Here is a 20,005-nt window from a genome sequence, read left to right as displayed (position 1 = left end):
ACGACTTCTGCTCAGAGGAAGAGTTGTGGCTGAGGATGCAGTTGTTGACGTGCTTCCAGTACTCCGTCTCTGTCCAGGAAGGCGCAACCTAACCTCGTCATCAGTAGCATCCTCCTCAACCTGCTCTGCTGACCACATCGACTGGCTGACTGTGGGTTGACAGTAAGTGGGATCTCCAACCTCATCATCACCCTGTGTGTTCTCACTCCCCTCATCTTCAGAGCCAACCTCTTCCTGCCCTGACCGAATAGTAAAGTTGTTGTTCCAATCAGGTATCTGAGTCTCATCAGAACTAGATGGACCTAGGTCTTTTTTCAACCTATGTAACTAACAATGTAACTATGTAGCATGTTCCTCATTGTCTCCACCAAGAGGAGTTACAGTTTGGGAATGAGGGTCTATATTATGCTCAGAACCTTCTTCATCTGGGCCTGGATCCGACTCACAAAGCTTCTGGGCATCAGTGCACATCATTTCCTTGTCTGGACTCACTGCAGCTGTGGAGCAGACCTCTGATTCCCAGGCTATAGTGTGACTGAACAGCTCTGCAGACTCAACCATCTCTGTTACCCCATACTCAGCGGGGCGGGTGGAGACTTGAGAGCGGGTAGGAAGCAAGTGCGATTGGGGTGACACCTCAGAGGAATCGAGTATTTCGGATATTGAAGTTGAGGTGGAGGAGAGGCCACTTGATGGAGCACTGGAGATCCATTCAAGCACCTGCTCTTTTGGTGCCTCATCTACATTTGGTAGCGATGGTCGTGTCCGTAAGAAAGGGATCATATCAGATTGTCCACGGAAAGAAGTAGACATCTTATTTTGGCTGGAAGATGGTCTTTCTTCAGCAGATGTTACTGTTGCTTTACCACCTACCCCACGGACACATACTTTTTTTCCCTTGCCAACATGCCTGTTCCCCTTTCCACCAGCATCTGGCCTTTTTCCACTCATTTTGTAGATGACCAAATTTGCAACTCTGCAGGGACACCCTACTCAACGCCATCTCAGCACAGCAGCTAGCCCATGGTCCCTCAGATGTGGACAAGTAAAAGACCATTTCCTCCTAGCCATAACAAAGCTGTGAAATTCATTCTGTGCACCACTGGTGTTTATTGGAAAAGCCGATCTAAGATTATGTAACAGGCGCTTCTGCTGATACTTTTGCATACCTGCGTTCTTTTCTATGGCAGGAATTATGTCGCCAAATTTTGTCTTGTACCGGGGATCTAAGGTGGGCTTTGCACACTACGACATCGCGATGTCGGTGGGGTCAAATTGAAAGTGACGCACATCCGGCATCGCATGCGACATCGTAGTGTATAAAGCCTAGATGATACGATTAACGAGCGCAAAATCGTCGTAATCGTATCATCGGTGCAGCGTCGGCGTAATCCATAATTACGCTGACGCGACGGTCCGATGTTGTTCCTCGCTCCTGCGGCAGCACACATCGCTGTGTGTGAAGTCGCAGGAGCAAGGAACATCTCCTACCGGCGTCACCGCGGCTTCCGTAGGATATGCGGAAGTAAGGAGGTGGGCGGGATGTTTACATCCTGCTCATCTCCGCCCCTCCGCCGCTATTGGCCGCCTGCCGTGTGACGTCGCTATGACGCCGCACGACCAACCCCCTTAGGAAGGAGGAGGGTCGCTGGCCAGAGCGACAGTTGCAGGGCAGATGAGTGCATGTGAAGCTGGCGTAGCGATAATTTTCGCTACGCCAGCTATCACACGATATCATACCTGCGACGGGGGCGGTGACTATCGCGTGCGACATCGCAGCATCGGCTTGCGATGTCGCAATGTGCAAAGCCCGCCTAAGAGTGTGGCAACCCAGTAGTCAGCATTACTTCGAATTCTGACAATCCGAGGGTCATGTTGTAGGTAGTGCAGCAGAAAGGCGCTCATGTGTCTTGCACATCCAGGAGGAAAAAGTCCTTGCTGTGTTGTTGGCGAGGTGAGAATCATGTTTCCTTCCTCTGCCCTCTTCCCCCAACCTCACACAACAGAAATGTGATCAAGGTGTCCCTCATCTGCTGAGTCTTCCATGCCCATCGCCAGTTCGTCATCCATTTCTTCCTGGGCTCCTACACATGCCTCAACAGTTTGGCTGCTACCATGCACCCTTGTTAATCCGTCTCCCCCACCGTCGCATGCCTGACGCCTTGGTGCTTGTCATTCTGATAATAGCATCGTCAGCGCTAAACGTCTTCATCGCCATTTCGAAACTGTGCAGAAGGGTGCATAGGTCCTTGATCTGAGACCACTCCAGTAGCGGGATCTTCCCCACCTCTGGATCTCATTGGCCCAGGCTATATGTCATAACGTATTGCAGCAGGGCTCGTCGGTGCTGCCACAGTCGCTGCAACATATGCAGATTCGAATTTCTGCGTGTCGGCACATTGCATTTCAGTTGGTGAACCGGCAGGCCGAAAGACTTCTGGAGCGATGCAAGTCGTTGAGCTGTGGGGTGTGAACGGCGGAAGTGAGCACATAGCAAACAAACAAGCCCCCGGCCACTAAAACACCCTAATGACCGGGCCATTTTTTGCAATTCTGACCAGTGTCACTTTGACAGGTTATAACTCTGGAACGCTTCAACGGATCCTGGCGATTCTGAGATTGTTTTTTCGTGACATATTGTACTTCATGTCAGTGGTAAATTTAGGCTGATTTTTTTTGCGTTTATTTGTGAAAATTTAGGAAATTTGGCGAAAATTTTGAAAATTTCGCAATTTTCAAACTTTGAAAATTTATGCCCATAAATCTGAGAGATATGTCACACAAAATAGTTACTAAATAACATTTCCCACTTGTCAACTTTACATCAGCGCAATTTTCAAAACAAATTTTTTTTCCGTTAGCAAGTTAGAAGGGGTCAAAGGTCATCAGCAAATTCTCATTTTTCCAACAAAATTTACAAAATAATTTTTTTTAGGGACCACATTACATTTGAGGTGACTTTGAGAGGCCTAGGTGACAGAAAATACCCAAAAGTGACCCCATTCTAAAAACTACACCCCTCACACTGCTCAAAACCACATCCAATAAGTTTATTAACCCTTTAGGTGCTTCACAGGAACCAAAGCAATGTGGAAGGAAAAAATGAAAATTTTACTTTTTAACACAAAAATGTTACTTTAGCCATAAAATTTTCATTTTTACAAGGGAGAAAAGAGAAAGTACACAATACAATTTATTATGCATGTTCTCCTGAGTACGCTGATACCCCATATGTGGTAAAAATCAATTGTTTGGGCGCACGGCAGAGCTCGGAAGGGAAGGAGCGCCATTTGAATTTTTGAACGCAAAATTAGCTGCACTCATTAGCGTACGCCATGTCGGGTTTGAAGACCCCCTGACTCAGGTGCCTAACCAATGGAGCTCCCCCACAAGTGACCCCATTTTGGAAACTAGAGCCCTCAAATAATTTTTCTAGATGTTTGGTGAGCACTTTGAACCCCTGGGGGCTTCACAGAAGTTTATAGCGTTGAGCCGTGAAAAGAAAAAATTTTTTTTTTTACCACAAAACGGTTGCTTCAACTAGGTAGCTTTTTTTTTCACAAGGGTAACAGGAAAAAATGCACCATAAAATGTATTGTGCATTTTCTCCTGAGTACGCAGATACCTCATATGTGGTGGAAAGCAAATGTTTGGACACACAGCAGTGCTCGGAAGGCAAGGAGCGCCATTTGAATTTTTGAGTGCAAAATTAGCTGCACCTGTTAGCGGACGCCATGTCGGGTTTGAAGACCCCCTAAGGTGCCTAAACAGTGGAGCTCCCCCACAAGTGACCCCATTTTGGAAACTAGAGCCCTCAAATAATTGTTCTAGATGTTTGGTGAGCACTTTGAACACCTGGGGGCTTCACAGAAGTTTATAGCGTTGAGCCGTGAAAAGAAAAACATTTTTTTTTACAACAAAACGGTTGCTTCAACTAGGTAGCTTTTTTTTTCACAAGGGTAACAGGAAAAAATGCACCATAAAATGTATTGTGCATTTTCTCCTGAATACGCAGATACCTCATATGTGGTGGAAATCAAATCTTTGGACACACGGCAGTGCTCGGAAGGCAAGGAGCGCCATTTGAATTTTTGAGTGCAAAATTAGCTGCACTCATTAGCGGACGCCATGTGGGGTATGAAGACCCCCTAAGGTGCCTAAACAGTGGAGCTCCCCCACAAGTGACACCATTTTGGAAACTAGAGCCCTCAAATAATTGTTCTAGATGTTTGGTGAGCACTTTGAACACCTGGGGGCTTCACAGAAGTTTATAGCGTTGAGCCGTGAAAAGAAAAAAATTTTTTTTTACCACAAAACGGTTGCTTCAACTAGGTAGCTTTTTTTTTCACAAGGCTATCAGGAAAAAATGCACCATAAAATGTATTGTGCATTTTCTCCTGAGTACGCAGATACCTCATATGTGGTGGAAAGTAATTGTTTGGGCGCATGGCAGGGCTCAGAAGAGAAGGAGCGCCATTTGACAGCAAAATTGGTTGGAATCATTAGCGGACGCCATGTCACGTTTGGAGACCCCCTATGGTGCCTAAACAGTGGAGCTCCCCCACAAGTGACACCATTTTGGAAACTAGAGCCCTCAAATAATTTTTCTAGATGTTTGGTGAGCACTTTGAACACCTGGGGGCTTCACAGAAGTTTATAGCGTTGAGCCGTGAAAAGAAAAAAAATTTTTTTTACCACAAAACGGTTGCTTCAACTAGGTAGCTTTTTTTTCACAAGGGTAACAGGAAAAAATGTACCATATAATGTATTGTGCATTTTCTCCTGAGTACGCAGATACCTCATATGTGGTGGAAAGTAATTGTTTGAGCTCATGGCGGGGCTCAGAAGAGAAGGCGCGCCATTTGACTTTTCAAGCGCACAGACGCAGTGCACTGATCGGCCGCTGCAGGACGCACGGTCGGATGCGATAAAAAAAAGCGTCGGGGATACGTAAAAAAAAAAGTCACGCCAAAAATTGACCATGGATGCAGATACGTTATGTGCATCCCTGATCAGCACTTGGTGGGATGCACGGACGGATGCGATACAAAAAGCGTCGCAAATACGGAAAAAAGTCACGCCAAAAATTGAGCAGGGATGCCGATCAGTTATCTGCATCCCTAATCAGCGCTCGGCGGGACGCATGGACGGATGTGATACAAAAAGCGTCGTGAATACGGAAAAAAGTCACGCCAAAAACTGAACACGGATGCAGATCCGTTATCTGCATCCCTGATCAGCGCTCGGCGGGATGCACGGACGGATGCGATACAAAAAGCGTCGTGAATACGGAAAAAAGTCACGCCAAAAATTGACCATAGATGCCGATCCGTTATGTGCATCCCTGATCAGCGCTTGGCGGGACGCACGGACGGATGCGATACAAAAAGCGTCGGGGATACGGAAAAAAAAGTCACGCCAAAAATTGAGCAGGGATGCAAATCCGTTATCTGCATCCCTGATCAGCGCTTGGCGGGACGCACGGACGGATGAGGTGTAAAAATGGACAGGGGATACGGAAAAAAAAAAAAAAAAGTTATACTCACAGTACCCAGAGGACTAGCAGGAGGATCACTGACCAGAAGAGCTGCAGATGAACAGATGGCAGAGAGATGGACAGCTTTACAGGAGCAGCAGGCAGATCAGCAGAATGCCCAGGAAGGACCCAGCAATGGACGCAGATGTGATCAGGCCGGTGAAGACAGGTAAGAGGACGTCGGGGGAGAGCAGAGGGGTAGAGGGGGGGGTGAGAGCAGAGGGGGGGTTGAGAGCAGGGGGGGGGAGCAGAGGGGGAGGGGGTAGAGCAGAGGGGGAGACCGGAGAGGGAGCTGCAGAAGCAGAACAGAGATAATGGGGGAGGCAGTCAGATCGCGGGGGGAGCAGATCGGGATGTCAGGGGGTGGGGTGGGGGGGGTTGGGGGGAGCAGATCGCGGGGGGGGGCACGGCAGGGGCTATCACGGCAGCGCGCAGGGGCACCACGGGAGCGCGCAGGGGCACCACGGGAGCGCGCACGGGCTGGCTGCAAAGTGAGCACAGTTCTCACGTGCAGCAGCAGCGGTGACCTCAGCTACGGCGGCGGCGGCAGCAGCAGCGGTGGCGTGGTACCACAAGTACCAGCCACTGCACGCTGCAGACATGTTGGGGGAGGGCTCGCAGGCCAGCACAGGCCTGGGGAGGGCGGCCACCGGCAGATCAGACCGCCCCACTGCACACTGATTGGAGCGATTGCGCGTCATAGCACGATCGCTCCAATCAGTGCTGCAGGGGCTGGGGGCGACATGTTTGAGGTCCACCTATGATATGCTGCAGCAGCTGCGGCATCTCATAGCTGGATCTCACAGGATCACACTAATTCGGGCATTATTTTTGCCGAAATTAGTGCAATCGATGTGGTTGGCGGTTCAGATTTGAACAGCCAATCACATCGATCGTCGATAGGGGGTGGCGATGCCGCCCCCCCTGGGGTCAAGCAAAGGTCCCCTGCTGTAAGAAACAGCAGGGGACATCATTTGAAAGCCGTTGCTATGGCCACGGCAATCAAATGAAGTTTAGGCAGTAAAATTACGTCCCTGGTCGTTAAGTCACGTTAAAATAGGACGTAATTTTACTGCCCGCGGTCGTGAAGGGGTTAAAGCCCATGGCACTGTGGCTAACCTCCCTAGATGTGGAAGGAAAAGAAAAATTGACGAGAGATTTCAACGCAAGATTGTGCGGATGGTGGATAAAGAACCTTGACTAACATTTAAATAAGTTCAAGCTGCCCTGCAGTCCGAGGGTACAACAGTGTCAACCCGAACTATCCGTCGGTATCTGAATGAAAAGGGACTGTATGGTAGGATACCCAGGAAGACCCCACTTCTTACTCCGAGACATAAAAAAGCCAGGCTGCAGTTTGCCAAAACTTACCTGAGAAAGCCTAAAACGTTTTGGAAGAATGTTCTCTGGTCAGATGAGACAACAGTAGAGCTTTTTGGGAAAAGCCATCAACATAGAGTTTACAGGAAAAAAAAAAGGCATTCAAAGAAAAGAACATGGTCCCTACAGTCAAACATGGCGGAGGTTCCCTGATGTTTTAGGGTTGCTTTGCTGCCTCTGGCACTGGACTGCTTGACCGTTTGCATGGCATTATGAAGTCTGAAGACTACCAACAAATTTTGCAGCATAATGTAGGGCCCAGTGTGAGAAAGCTGGGTCTCCCTCAGAGGTCATGGGTCTTCCAGCAGGGCAATGACCCAAAACACACTTCAAAAAGCACTAGAAAATGATTTGAGAGAAAGCACTGGAGACTACTAAAGTGGCCAGCAATGAGTCCAGACCTGAATCCCATAGAACACCTGTGGAGAGATCTCAAAATGGCAGTTTGGAGAAGGCACCCTTCAAATCTCAGGGACCTGGAGCAGTCTGCCAAAGAAGAATTGTCTAAAATTCCTGCAGCGCATTGTAAGAAACTCATTGATGGTTACCGGAAGCGGTTGTTCGCAGTTATTTTGGCTAAAGGTTGTGCAACCAAGTATTAGGCTAAGGGTGCCAATACTTTTGTCTGGCCCATTTTTGGAGTTTTGTGTGAAATGATCAATAATTTGATTTTTGTTTCATTCTCTTTTGTGTTTTTTCATTGCAAGCAAAATAAATGAAGATAATAATACCAAAGAATTTTTGACTGCAAATATTTTCAAGAAGAAAGTGAGTATTATCTGACAGAATTGCAGGGGTTGCCAATACTTTTGGCCAGCACTGTACATACACAAATACACTCAGCTTTATATATTAGATATATTGTGTATATCTATATTGTATTTATATATTAGATATACTGTGTATATCTATATGTATATTTACCGTATTTTTCGCTTTATAAGACGCACTTTTGTTCCCCCAAATTTTGGGGGAAAGTAGGGGGTGCGTCTTATAATCCGAATATACGGGAGGCGGGGGTGTATATATATATATATATATACAGAGTCCAGTGGAGGTGCGGGCAGCTCTGGAGCGGTGCTGGGGGCTGGTGGGGGCAGGTGAAGCTGCGGGCTGCAGCGTTTGATCTCCTGCTCCCGCTCATATAATATGCACAGCCGCTGTCCATCAGCGTGGTGCTGAAACTGCATCGTGATGAGGGGCTGGGGCAGCGTGGCATATTATATCTGCCTGTGCTTACCTTTGATCGCACATATACCCTTGTGTTAGATATGGCCCCCATGCTGCTGCCCATAGTAAAATAATAAACTCTTTACTCACCTCCTCCTGCGTGTCTGCCCGGTCTCCCTCCTGCTGCTGTGATCAGGCATGCAGAGGTATCTCTCTGCTGTCCCGATCACATGACCGGCACTAGAACCAGGAAGTAGGAAGTGCAGGAGACAGGAGGAGCTCAACCCCGAGCAGGGAGACACGAGACAGGACGTTGCTGCAGAAGGTAAGGAAAGAGTTTATTTTACTAAAAGCAGCAACATGGGGGCGATATCTAACAGAGGGTGATGTGTGCCTGCCACAGTGGGCCTGTGTGCCTGCCACAGTGGGCTTGTATGCCAGCTACAGTGGGCCTGTGTGCCAGCTACAGTGGGCCTGTGTGCCTGCCACAGTGGGCCTGTGTGCCAGCCACAGTGGGCCTGTGTGCCTGCCACAGTGGGCCTGTGTACCAGCCACAGTGGGCCTGTGTGCCTGCCACAGTGGGCCTGTGTGCCTTCCACAGTGGGCCTGTGTGCCAGCCACAGTGGGCCTGTGTGCCAGCCACAAGGGGCCGTGTGCAGCAATAGCGGGCCTGTTTGCCAGCCACAGTGGGCCGTGTGCCAGCCACACTGGGCCGTGTGCCATCCACAGGGGGCCATGTGCAGCAATAGGGGGCCTGTGTGCCAGCCACAGTGGGCCTGTGTTCCAGCCAGAGTCGGCCTGTGTGCCAGCCACAGGGGCCATGTGCCAGCCATAGAGGATGTGTGCCAGCCATAGGGGAAATGTGGCCGTATCCAGATTAAGGGGGCTAATTTTAGGATGAGGGGGCTATGAGGGACTTATACCCTATATTATTTGTTAGACGGACACTGGCATTATAAGACGGACCCCATTTATTAAAAAATTCTCTTCCTTCACCAAATTTGGGGGCGTCTTATAATCAGGTGCGTCTTATAAAGCGAAAAATACGGTATTTATTTCCTTGGTTTAATTTTTTGTGTATAAGCACTGTTGCACTTTGAAAAAAAAAATGTGCACAATGTTTTTCGAGTGTATTGATTTTTAAATTATTGACAGTAATATTTTAAGTGTCATTTCTATATATAAATATTATCTATTTTTTACTGTAATTAAACATGGTATATAGCACTGATTTGCATAGCATAACAATTTGTATAACATTTTTGTATGTTTTTTATATAGTTAACAAACTGAGGGCTTTACATTATATTGGGTTATTTATTATATTCTTTTATATATCACCTGTATTGTGGTGTGCTGACACATATGATTGTCTGTCTTGCTACAGTATTTTCTGTTATATGAATTTTTTTGATTGATGTCCCCTTCTTTTTTTTATTGGAGGATTTTTTGTTCCTGTTTTTATTGATTGTTAATGACATAGTGCTTATCAATAAAAATAAAAAAAATATATTAATATTTTTAATTGTTTGATGGTGACCTTTTTAGGCGGTCTTTATTCAGACTTCTTACTTGTTGTGAATTGACTAATTTAGGTCTTGTACATCCCTTCGGGATTTGTGTTGTCTTAATATTTATAAATACTGTATTTTATTACTAGAGGCACTAGAGATACTAAGACTAAAGCGGGCTTTACATGCTGCGGCATCGCTGAAGCAATCTCGTTGGGGTCACGGATTTTGTGACGCACATCCGGTCGCTTTAGCGATGTCTTTGCGTGTGACACCTATGAGCGATTTTGAATCGTCGCAAAAACTGTCAAAATCGCTCATCAGTGACATGCCCCCTTATTCTCGAATATCGCTGCTGCTCGGTGACCTTACCAGCGGCCTCCCGCAATGAGGAAGGAAGGAGGTGGGCAGGATGTTACGTCCTGCTCATCTCCACCCCTCCGCTTCTATTGGGCGGTGGTTCGGTGACGCTGCTGTGACGTTGCTGTGACGCTAAACGAACCGCCCCCTTAGAAAGGAGGCGGTTCGCCGGTCACAGCGACGTCGCTAGGCAGGTAAGTAGTGTGATGGGTCAGCGCAATGTTGTGCGCCACGGGCAGCGATTTGCCCGTGTCGCACAACCGATGGGGGCGGGTACGCACGCTAGCGATATCTGTCACGATATCGCAGCGTGTAAAGCGGCCTTAAGGCCTCTTTCACATGTTAGTAAAAACCCATTTTTCACTGACGTGTTAAAGGTACGTATGTCCCTCCGTCTGCCGTGATTTTGTCACACTTGTTATCTCCGTGTGTTGTCTGTAATAATACAGAGATCAGGCACTTATACTCACCTTTCCATGCCGCTGCTGTCCATGATGCTGATGCCTCCAGTTCTGCTGTCTATCCTCTGCAGCTACTTCCGGGTCAGCTGTGCAGTGCACATGTATGAGCAGAATTAGGCTACTTTCACACTTGCGTCGTTTGGCATCCGTCACAGTGCGTTGTGTGATGCATGTGACGGATGCTTTGTAAATAGTGTGCTAATAAAGGCAACGGATTCCTGTGAAATAACGCGTTGCGTTAGTTTTCTTTAGCTGAGAGAGAGCCCCCATCATCACCGCACACATCGGCACCACCGCCCCATCATCACCGCACACACCCCATCACAACCGCCCCCATCATCACCACACACACCCCGGCACTACCACACCCATCATCACTGCACACACACTGGCACTACTGCCCAATCATCACCGCACAAACCCTGGTACTACCGCACACATCATCACCGCACACACCCCGGCACTACCGCACTCATCATCACTGCACACACACCAGCTCTACCGCACCCATCATCTCCGCACACACCCAGGCACTACGGCATCCATCATCACCATACACACGCAGGCACTACCTGAGTGACGTCACTGCTGACAGCGCGACTCATTTCAGTTGTTCTGTGAAGCTGACAGTGAGTGGCGGTGTTCCACGGCCGCTCCTGTCAGCTTCATGTAGCAGAGCTGAAAGCGTTGTGGGACCTCGTGTGGATTACGTCAGACTTGGAGGGGTATTTGGGGATTAATAAAAAGGTGAAAGAGGGTGTTTTTTTTTTGCTTTTTTTCCAAATAAAGTATTTGTTTAGGTGTATGTGTTTATTTACTTTCACTTACAGGTTAATCATTGGGGGTGTCTCATAGACGACTGCCATGATTAACCTTGGACTTAAGGGTACTTTACACACAACGATATCGCTAACGATATATCGTCGGGGTTACGGTTTTCGTGACGCACATCCAGCGCCGTTCGCGATATCGTTGCGCGTGACTAAAAGGAGCGACGATCAACGATCGCAGAAACGACAAAAATCGTTGATCGTTGACACGTCGCTCTTTTTCATAATAGTGTTGGTGGTGCATGCCGCTGGTTGTTCGTCGTTCCTGCGGCATCACACATCGCTATGTGTGACACCACAGGAACGACGAACATCCCCTTACCTGCGTCCACCGGCAATGAGGAAGGAAGCAGGAGGGCGGCATGTTCCGGCCGCGCATCTCCGCCCCCACTCTGCTATTAGGCGGCTGCTGTGACGCCGAACGAACCGCCCCCTTAAAAGAGAGATTGTTTGGTGTCTCCAGCAACATCGCTAAGCAGATAATTGCATGTGACATTGCCGTAGCGATATTGTTCGCTACGGCAGCGATCACCCCATGACAAAACAGCGACGTGGGTGGGTGTTATCGCGCACGACATCGCTAGCTATCGCTAGTGATGTCGCAGCGTGTAAAGCACCCTTAAGTGGCAGCTATAGGCTGCCATTAACTCCTTATTACCCCGATTGCCACAGCACCAGGGCAATTCGGGATGAGCTGGGTAAAGTTGTGGAACTGTCACATCTAATGGATGTGGCAATTCCGGGCAGCTGTTGGCTTATATTTTTTGGCTGGTGGACTCCCCATAACGTGGGGCTCTCCATCCTGAGAATACCAGCCTTCAGCCGTGTGGCTTTACCTTGGCTGGTATCAAAATTAAGGGGGACCGCACGGCGTTTTTTTTTTAAATTATTTATTTATTTTACTGCACTACATAGACTCGCCCACCGGCATTTGTGATTGTTGCAGTGAGATAGCTGTCACTCAGCGTGGGGGCGTGTCTGACTGCAACCAATCATAGGCGCCGGTGGGCAGGGAAAGCTGGGAATACAAGATGGAATAATGAGTGGCCGGCATTTTCAAAAGACGAGAAGCCGCCAGAGCAGTGTGACAGCCGTGCAGCGTCTCGCCCGTGATCAGTGAGTATGAGAGAGGGGGTGAGAGGGAGAGACCGACCGACAGAGAGAGATAGAGACCAAGAGAGAGAGACCGAGACAGAGAGAGAGACTGACCAACAGACCGACAGAGAGAGAGAGCGAGAGACCGACCGACTGACAGAGAGAGACCAGGAGTGATTTTAAACTATTTAGAATGTTCTGCTGGACATGCAAAGCATGCTCAGTAGAACGTGACGGAATCCTACACTGGAATCCGTCGCTAAGTGCAAGGCGACAGAATCCAGCACCATAGACATTCATTATGCCTCTTAACGGATTGCGATGGAATCCTGCGGATTGCGTATTTTTACAGCAACAGAAAATGCTCCATTCAGCGTTCCTTCCACCCGACGATCACTGACGGTTATTGACAGAATAACTGATGTGGGGCGGATGCAATGCAAGACATCCGTTGCAATCTGCCCTTAATAGAAGCCTATGAGGAATAAATGGCTTCCTGCAACGGTTACCATAATTCCTCAAGGCGGCGGATTGCAACGGATGCCGTACAACGCAGGTGTGAAAGTAGCCTTAGCTGGCCTGGAAGCAGAGACAGCAGCGGCTGAATAAAGCAGTGCTAGAGACGGGTGAGTGACATCAGTGATGCCATAAAAAAATTGACTTGTCTACGTGCGGTGCACACGGACACGCATGTATGCCGCACGGAAACATGCCAGTGAGAAATCACTGATGTGTGCGCAGACCCATTGATTTTAATGGGTCTGCATATGTCTGTGATTCTGGTACATATAAAACCAGTAACATACATACCAGAATCAATGACATGTGAAGGGGGCCTAAGAAGAAGCTGCACACACTGCTGTGCACCAAGTCCTTCTGAATACTGAGCAGCTGGTCTAATAGGTGCATGGTAGAGGTTATTTCCAGTTCACAGCAATGGTGCTTCCTACTGCTCATGCTGACAGGCACTTGTGCTATTAAAATTTTCTCTAATCATTTTTTTAGTCAGTGTAACAAGACAGTTGCTATTTTAATTAGACAATATTATCAAATTAAATGTTGTTTGCTAATTAAAGTTATTTAGATAATGTTTATAATGACATTTTCTCTAGATTTTTTTTAATGCTTTTTCTCTTTCAGGAGATCCCTAAAGATTTTTGTAAATAATTTCTACTTATTTTACAGTGCTTTTTTTCTCTCCAGGTTGCTGATTACATTCCTCAACTGGCTAAATTTAGTCCTGACCTTTGGGGCGTTTCACTTTGTACAGTTGATGGTCAAAGGTAAATTTAGACTTCCTTTATTTTTGTTTTCTTAGAAAATTTGTGTTTCATGTATTTTTTTTTGCTTTATTCACCCATTTAGGATGTTGCTATTTAACAGGAACTTTTCTTGTAAAAAAAAATCTATTAACCTGCAAATATGGAGTTAATTTGCAGGTTTTTAGCTGCCCAGCCACCAAACTGAAAGCCTGGCTACTGGGAAGAAATTAACTTTATTTCTCTCAGCAGCCTCTGGCTTCACATAATAGAGGTAAAGCCAATGCTGCTACAGTCACCACTCACAGTCACCAGTGCATAGTGAGCAGCAGCTGTAACCATGTCTCAGCAATGACTGTCAGTCAGCCTAACAGTGTATCAGTACAGAGCTGGCTGTCAGTCACTGTGCTGGGGTATAAATACAGCCACTGCTCACTATGTACTGAGCAGTGATTGAAGGCATGCCTTTCTGATTGAAAAATGGATGCTGTTGGGAGCTGGGCCTTCAGTGCAGCAGCTGCACAGCTTTAGAAAACTATTAACCTGAAGATTAATCCCATAATTGCAGGTTAATTACATTGTCTACATGACAGGTTCCTTTTAAGGACAATTTTTGTTCAAATCAAGATTTATTGAAGAAAATTTAGTCAATACAAGACATTTTTTAAGTGATTACATCAGACTATTAAAGAGATCTGAGAAAAAGGAAACGGAGAATGACATATCTAATAGGTAAAACCATACATGGATCTCAATATATGAGTAAAAACAGTGATATTGTTCTATTTCAAATTCAAGCATTATTGAAGAGCTACTAGGACTAGCGAAAAGAAGAAAAAGAATAGATTAGAATAGAAACTTTAAGTAAGAGGAAAAAGAGAAAAAGAAAACAGAGCCCTGCATTAGAGGTTCAAGCCTTATTTCTCTCTGTCACCCCATACTAGACATGGTTCACTTTACTTGCAATCCACAGTCCAAATTCCACAGATTCTCTGTACACAATTCAGGGGGTCCACACCTTCAACACCCTTTCTGAAGTGTCTGTTGCCTGTCCTAGAAGTTCCTCCATCCTAAAAATCTCATTAAGTTCTGAAACCAGATCAGATTTAGAAGGTGTCACTACCTGATTCCACCATCTGGGGATCAGCTTCCTGGCGGCTGCCAGAAAATGCCTAAGGATGCTCTTCTTGTATTTAGCAATGGAGAGCTAACTTAGAGACAAAAGGGCAAGCTCAGGGGTAGGCCGAATCCCCATTCCAGAAACTTTGTTAAATAGAATGAATACGTCTCTCCAGAATGCCCTAATAGAGGGGCATTGCCACCAGATGTGTATGTACGAGCCTCTTTCTCTCAGACATCTCCAACAGGGGTCTGAACCAGGGAACATAGCTTTAATTGTCGTCGGGCATCTATACCACCGTATCAAGATCTTGTAGCTTCTCTCCTGCGTCAGAGCACACATAGAAGAGTGCTTAGTGAACAGTAGAATCTTAGCACGGTCACCCTCAGAAAGGCGTCTCCCCAGATCCTCCTCCCATTTGGTGAAGCAAAGAAGTTGTGGACCTCTAGTAGTCACCGTGTCCAGAAACAGGTTGTACAGCAATGAGACCAGATGGGCAGGAGGGTACCTATCCAAGCAAAGCTGTTTAAAAGCAGTAGGAGGTCTAAAAATATTGTCGCTTGGGGTTCAAGACCTAATATAGCTTTTCACCTGCTCGTATAAAAATATAAAAACCAAGCCCCCGGAGGATCCAGTTCTTCTGGGAAAAGAGATGATAGAGATCTAACCTCTGAGTTGTCTATGTAGTCTTTGACCATGGGATGATCTTGTTTCTTCTTGTGCAATATGGATTGGCCAGATGCACCTGCTGGAAACCCCGGGTTTCCGCAAAGTGGAGTGAGCAGACCAGGGATAGTGGTTAGCTTAATCGCCTCCAAATTTCTCCTGACCCACCTAGACAAATTCTGTACCAGAAACGATGTGTCTCGCACGGAGTTAGGAATGCTTTCTGGCAACAAAATCTCAGCCAATGGGCCATTGTCTGTCTTATTATACTCGATATTCACCCAACACTTATCGCCTCTGTTATGGAAGAGATCCAAAATACAGGATCCCAAGGCCGCAAAACTGTAGAGCCGGAAGTCAGGTAAACCTGGCCCTCCATTTAGTCTAGTTCTACGCAAAATCTGATAGGAGGTGCAGGATCTTTTGTTGGCCCAGACGAATTTATTTATCAGAGTCTTAAGTCTGGAAAAGAAGGAGGCCAGAAGGCAAATGGGAAGAGCCTGAAAAAAGTATAAAAGATGGGGCAAAAGGTCCATCTTGACCGCATTGATCCTGCCAAACCAGGAAAGGTTCAGCCTGTTCCATTTTGATATATCCTCTTCAGTAGAATGGATCGCCTTGTTTAAGTTCAGAAGCGGAAGACTATGCAGGTCCTTAGATATTTTAATACCCGGATAGGTAAGAGATTCCGTGGCCTATTTGTATGGTAATGAACCACGGAGTTGCAACACCAATTGGGGCGGCATAGTTTCATTAAGGATTTCAGATTTATGTGAATTCACCTTGAAATTGCTGAGGCGACCAAAGCCAGAAAACTCCGATATCAGATTTGGTATGGTGGTGACCAGGGAAGTGATGTAAAGGAGCACGTCATCAGCAAAAAGAGCCAACTTATGCTCCACACCCCTGACAGTCGTCTGATAGACTGGTCAGATCTGATCGCCTCAGCGAGGAACTCCATGGTCAACACATATAACAGTGGCGAGAGTGGACAACCCTGCCTCGTCCCATTACGAATGCAAAAAGGGTGAGACAAGGAGCCGTTTATTTTACCCTGCGCAGTTGGTGTGGCATATAATGCTGTGATTCTATTTAACATGTTCTCCCCTAGTCCAATACTTTTAAGTGCCAGGAACATAAACTCCCAATGCATCTATTGACAGGGCGCGAATAGGAATCCCCCTCCTCCGGGCCCAATCTATCAGAGAGACAGTCTTTATAATATTATCTCTCCCCTCTCTATCCAAGACGAAGCCAACCTGGTCGTTGTTGATCAGTCCTGGAAGGATGTGTTTCAACCTGTTAGCTGTTAGTTTTGCAAAGAACTGAATCTGTGTTTATGAGGGAAATCGGCCGATAGTTACTGCAGAGAAGAGGGTCTTTCCCAGGTTTATGGATTACAGTAATATGAGCTCTCAGAGCCTGTTGTGGGAACCTACCCCCGGAGGACACAAAATTACACATAGTAAGGAATAATGGTCTCAGCAGCTCAAAGAATTCCTTATAATAGCCCGAAGTAAAACCATCTGGGCCAGGACTCTTTCCATTTTTGGCTTCCTTTATAACTGCGGCCACCTCCTCCTAGGTAAATTCCCTTTCCAAGTCAGACCATACTTCTGCCGGCAGTGACGGAGGTCTATGTAGTCGGAGGTAGTCCTCAATTTTCTTTTTTAGCATGTCTGTCGGCAGATCAGCATAAAGTCCTTTTATATTGTACAAAGCTTCGTAGTAAGAAGTAAAGCTAGATACAATATCTTTTGTACTAAGAACCTTAGAACCTCCCGCACTGCTGACACAAGGGATGTGGGTGGTCGCTGTTTTTGGGTGGAGGGCTCTTGCTAGTAATTTGCCGCTTCTATCTCCCATGTGGTAAAACCTACTTCTCATTCTATATCGCCATCCTCTTGATTTCTGATCTAAAATGCTCAACAGTTTTTGACGTGCTGTGGAGAGCTGACTGAAAATCAGGGGCAATAGACCTTGTTTGTGTTTTTTTTCTAAATTTGCTATGGACAACAACAAGTCCTTTATCTCTCCAGCTCTCTCCCTTTTGAGTCATGAGCCATGAGAGATAAAGATTCCCCTCACCACACATTTCAATGCCTCCCATTTTATTGATGGCAAAGAAGGGTCTCCCGCATGGTCCAGCATGAAATTTTGTATAGCTTGAGATACCTCTGCCTGACACAAGGGGTCTCGCAACAGGTTTTCATTTAAATGCCAGGTGAGGCCCTGCCCACCCTGGGACCCAAAATGCAAGCTCAGGTATACTGGCGCGTGGTCAGACCACAGGATAGATCCAATCTCCGCCTCAACCTGGAAATCTAGCAGAGAATGAGAAATAATAAAATAATCTTTCCACTGTAGGTCTGATGTACCTGGGAAAAGAAAGTGAAGTCCTTATCCTCAGGGTGGAGTATCCTCCACACCTCAACCAGTCTCATGCTGTGAGATAATGCTTTTAAACCTCTACTTATGGAGAGGGGATACGAGGACCTGCCTGAGGAGACATCTAATGTTGGATTTAGAGGGACATTAAAGTCAGCTCCCATAATTACCGGAGAGGAGTCTGCAAAATCCTCGAGAAGACGCATACATTTTAGATGGAATTGCTTCTGGCTTTCGTTCGGGCTGTATATATTAGCAATCACAAATCTGAAATTCATCCAGGACACCTGGAGAAAGACGTACCTACCTGTGGGATCAATAAGAGATTTTAGGACTTCTGGCACAAAGGATCTGTGGAAGGCTATTGAAACACCCCTGGATTCTGGGTTTGTGCTATTGAACCATGTCGGATAATTCCTCGTGCTTAATTTGGGGATCGAATCTTCCCGAAAATGAGTTTCGTGCAACAGCAGGACCGCTACTTTTTGCTTGTGGCATGAAAAAACTATTTGTCATCTCTTCTCGGGCACATTCAGACCTTTAACATTGTAAGAACAGAATTTAATCCTATCCATAGTTTATCTGAAACAGGACTGAGCCTAGGAGAAAAGAGGCTATCTGCCATCCGCAGGGAAAGGATGGAGGAGAGAAAGCAAAGATAAAGAGTAAGCTAGAGCAAGAGAAAGAGAAGATTGCGACAGGGCAAAGAAAAGCTAGACAAGCCCTGTGAATCATTTGTGCTGGGTTTAGATGGCGTATAGCCACTTGTTGCACCAAAGAAGGAGGAAGTGGAAGCCAAGGGCCTAGAAGCTCTTCACCTCCCCCCTCCTCCGCCGCCCATGTATTATAACTATGCTATGTTTAACGAAAGAATCATCGCTGACTGAGCAGTTCAACCTCAATTTCAGAAACTCGAAGTAGACCAGCTGAACAACACAGGAGGGACAGTTACTGACACACTCTACTAGAGAAACTAGTCAGGAAGACATTTCTTAAACAGTTATAGATAACATTAACTTTAGAGTCCCAATCCAGATCTCTCTGGAATCCCAACTACTCACGAACATTACAGCCCCGATGGGCTCCATCATTGACCAGGTGGTGAGCATCAAACATTCAAACTCAGACGCTCATTAAGCAACTCCCATCTCACGTGATCTGAAGACCTCAGGTGTCTTTTGCTGCCTCAGCTTGGGTCCGGGTCTTGTTTTTCTTGTTCCGATGAGCCGTGATCCATCTTGGAGGGGAGACAAGAAGCCTGGGAGCTGAGGGCCACTCTGGGAGATCCACCATCGGAATTTCAAAGGTTCCCAGGAAGTTGGCGAGGTCACCCAGCGAACGGAAAGTAGCCTTCTTCCCCTCCTTGGTGGCTGTCAGGTTGAATGGAAATCCCCACCTATATGAAATGTCTCTTTCCTTCAGCTGGTGCAGGAGTTGTCTTAAAGTTCTTCTCTGTAATAGAGTATGCCTGGCCAAATCTGGGAAGCGGAAGATCTGAGTGTCCATAAAGGTGATCAGATTATTGTCACGTGCAGCACGCATGATAGACTCTTTTATTTTGAAAAAATGAACCCGACAGATGACGTCGCGGCGTCTGGAGTCTGAAGCTGATCTAGGACCAAGGGCTCGATGTATTCTGTCCAGCTCCACTGAATGAGGCCCTCTCTCTCCCAGTAGCTGTTTGAATAAATTCTGCGCAACACAGTCCAGTTCACCATTACTCCCTGTTTCAGGTATGCCTCTTATTCGGATGTTATTATGCCTTTTGCGGTTTTCAATGTCCTCTAGGCCCCCTGCCAGCTCTTCCAGCTTGATGGAGTTTCTGAGAATGGCTTCTCTGTGTGCCTGCAGTTCACACAGCATTTCATCCTGTGTCTTTTCCACCTCCTCCACTCTGACAGTAAATGCAGCAGTGAGAGACTGCAGCTTCTTCCTGTGTGCAGCTTCTAGCCTTCCAATGCAGGCCTCTAGATCTTCCTTAGTGGGGAGTGATTTTAGATATTTGCTAATCTCTGACAGGGCCATGTTTTCTCCCCCCTCCATGAGCCCCTCTTGAGATTCTTTTGGAGTTATAGTGCCTGGACTGCTCCGTGTCCGCTGAGAACTCTCCACAGCATGGGAAGCCGATGCCATCTTTGTCTTCACTGACCTGGGAGTCTTCTGTGAGGTGAGCGGGGATCCATGATTAAGAAGCGCTCCATGTGTGCCGGTGCTTTATTTTCGGTTTGG

General features: G+C 46.7%; 1 protein-coding gene across 3 annotated transcripts in view; it reads left to right on the top strand.

Moving 5' to 3' along the window:
• The window catches only part of LOC142245214 (glutaminase kidney isoform, mitochondrial-like), a 1,837,395-nt gene that overhangs the window by 552,235 nt on the left and 1,265,155 nt on the right, over positions 1-20,005 (top strand). For all 3 annotated transcript variants that reach the window (XM_075317734.1, XM_075317731.1, XM_075317733.1), the window contains exon 5: positions 13,547-13,626. In XM_075317734.1, the coding sequence (XP_075173849.1) occupies positions 13,547-13,626 (80 nt within the window). The remainder of the gene's footprint in view (positions 1-13,546; positions 13,627-20,005) is intronic.

This window comes from Anomaloglossus baeobatrachus, chromosome 7, assembly GCF_048569485.1.
Source record: "Anomaloglossus baeobatrachus isolate aAnoBae1 chromosome 7, aAnoBae1.hap1, whole genome shotgun sequence".
Taxonomy (NCBI): domain Eukaryota; kingdom Metazoa; phylum Chordata; class Amphibia; order Anura; family Aromobatidae; genus Anomaloglossus; species Anomaloglossus baeobatrachus.
Note: the sequence above shows the minus strand (reverse complement) of the source record. Positions and strands in the feature narration are given on the sequence as shown.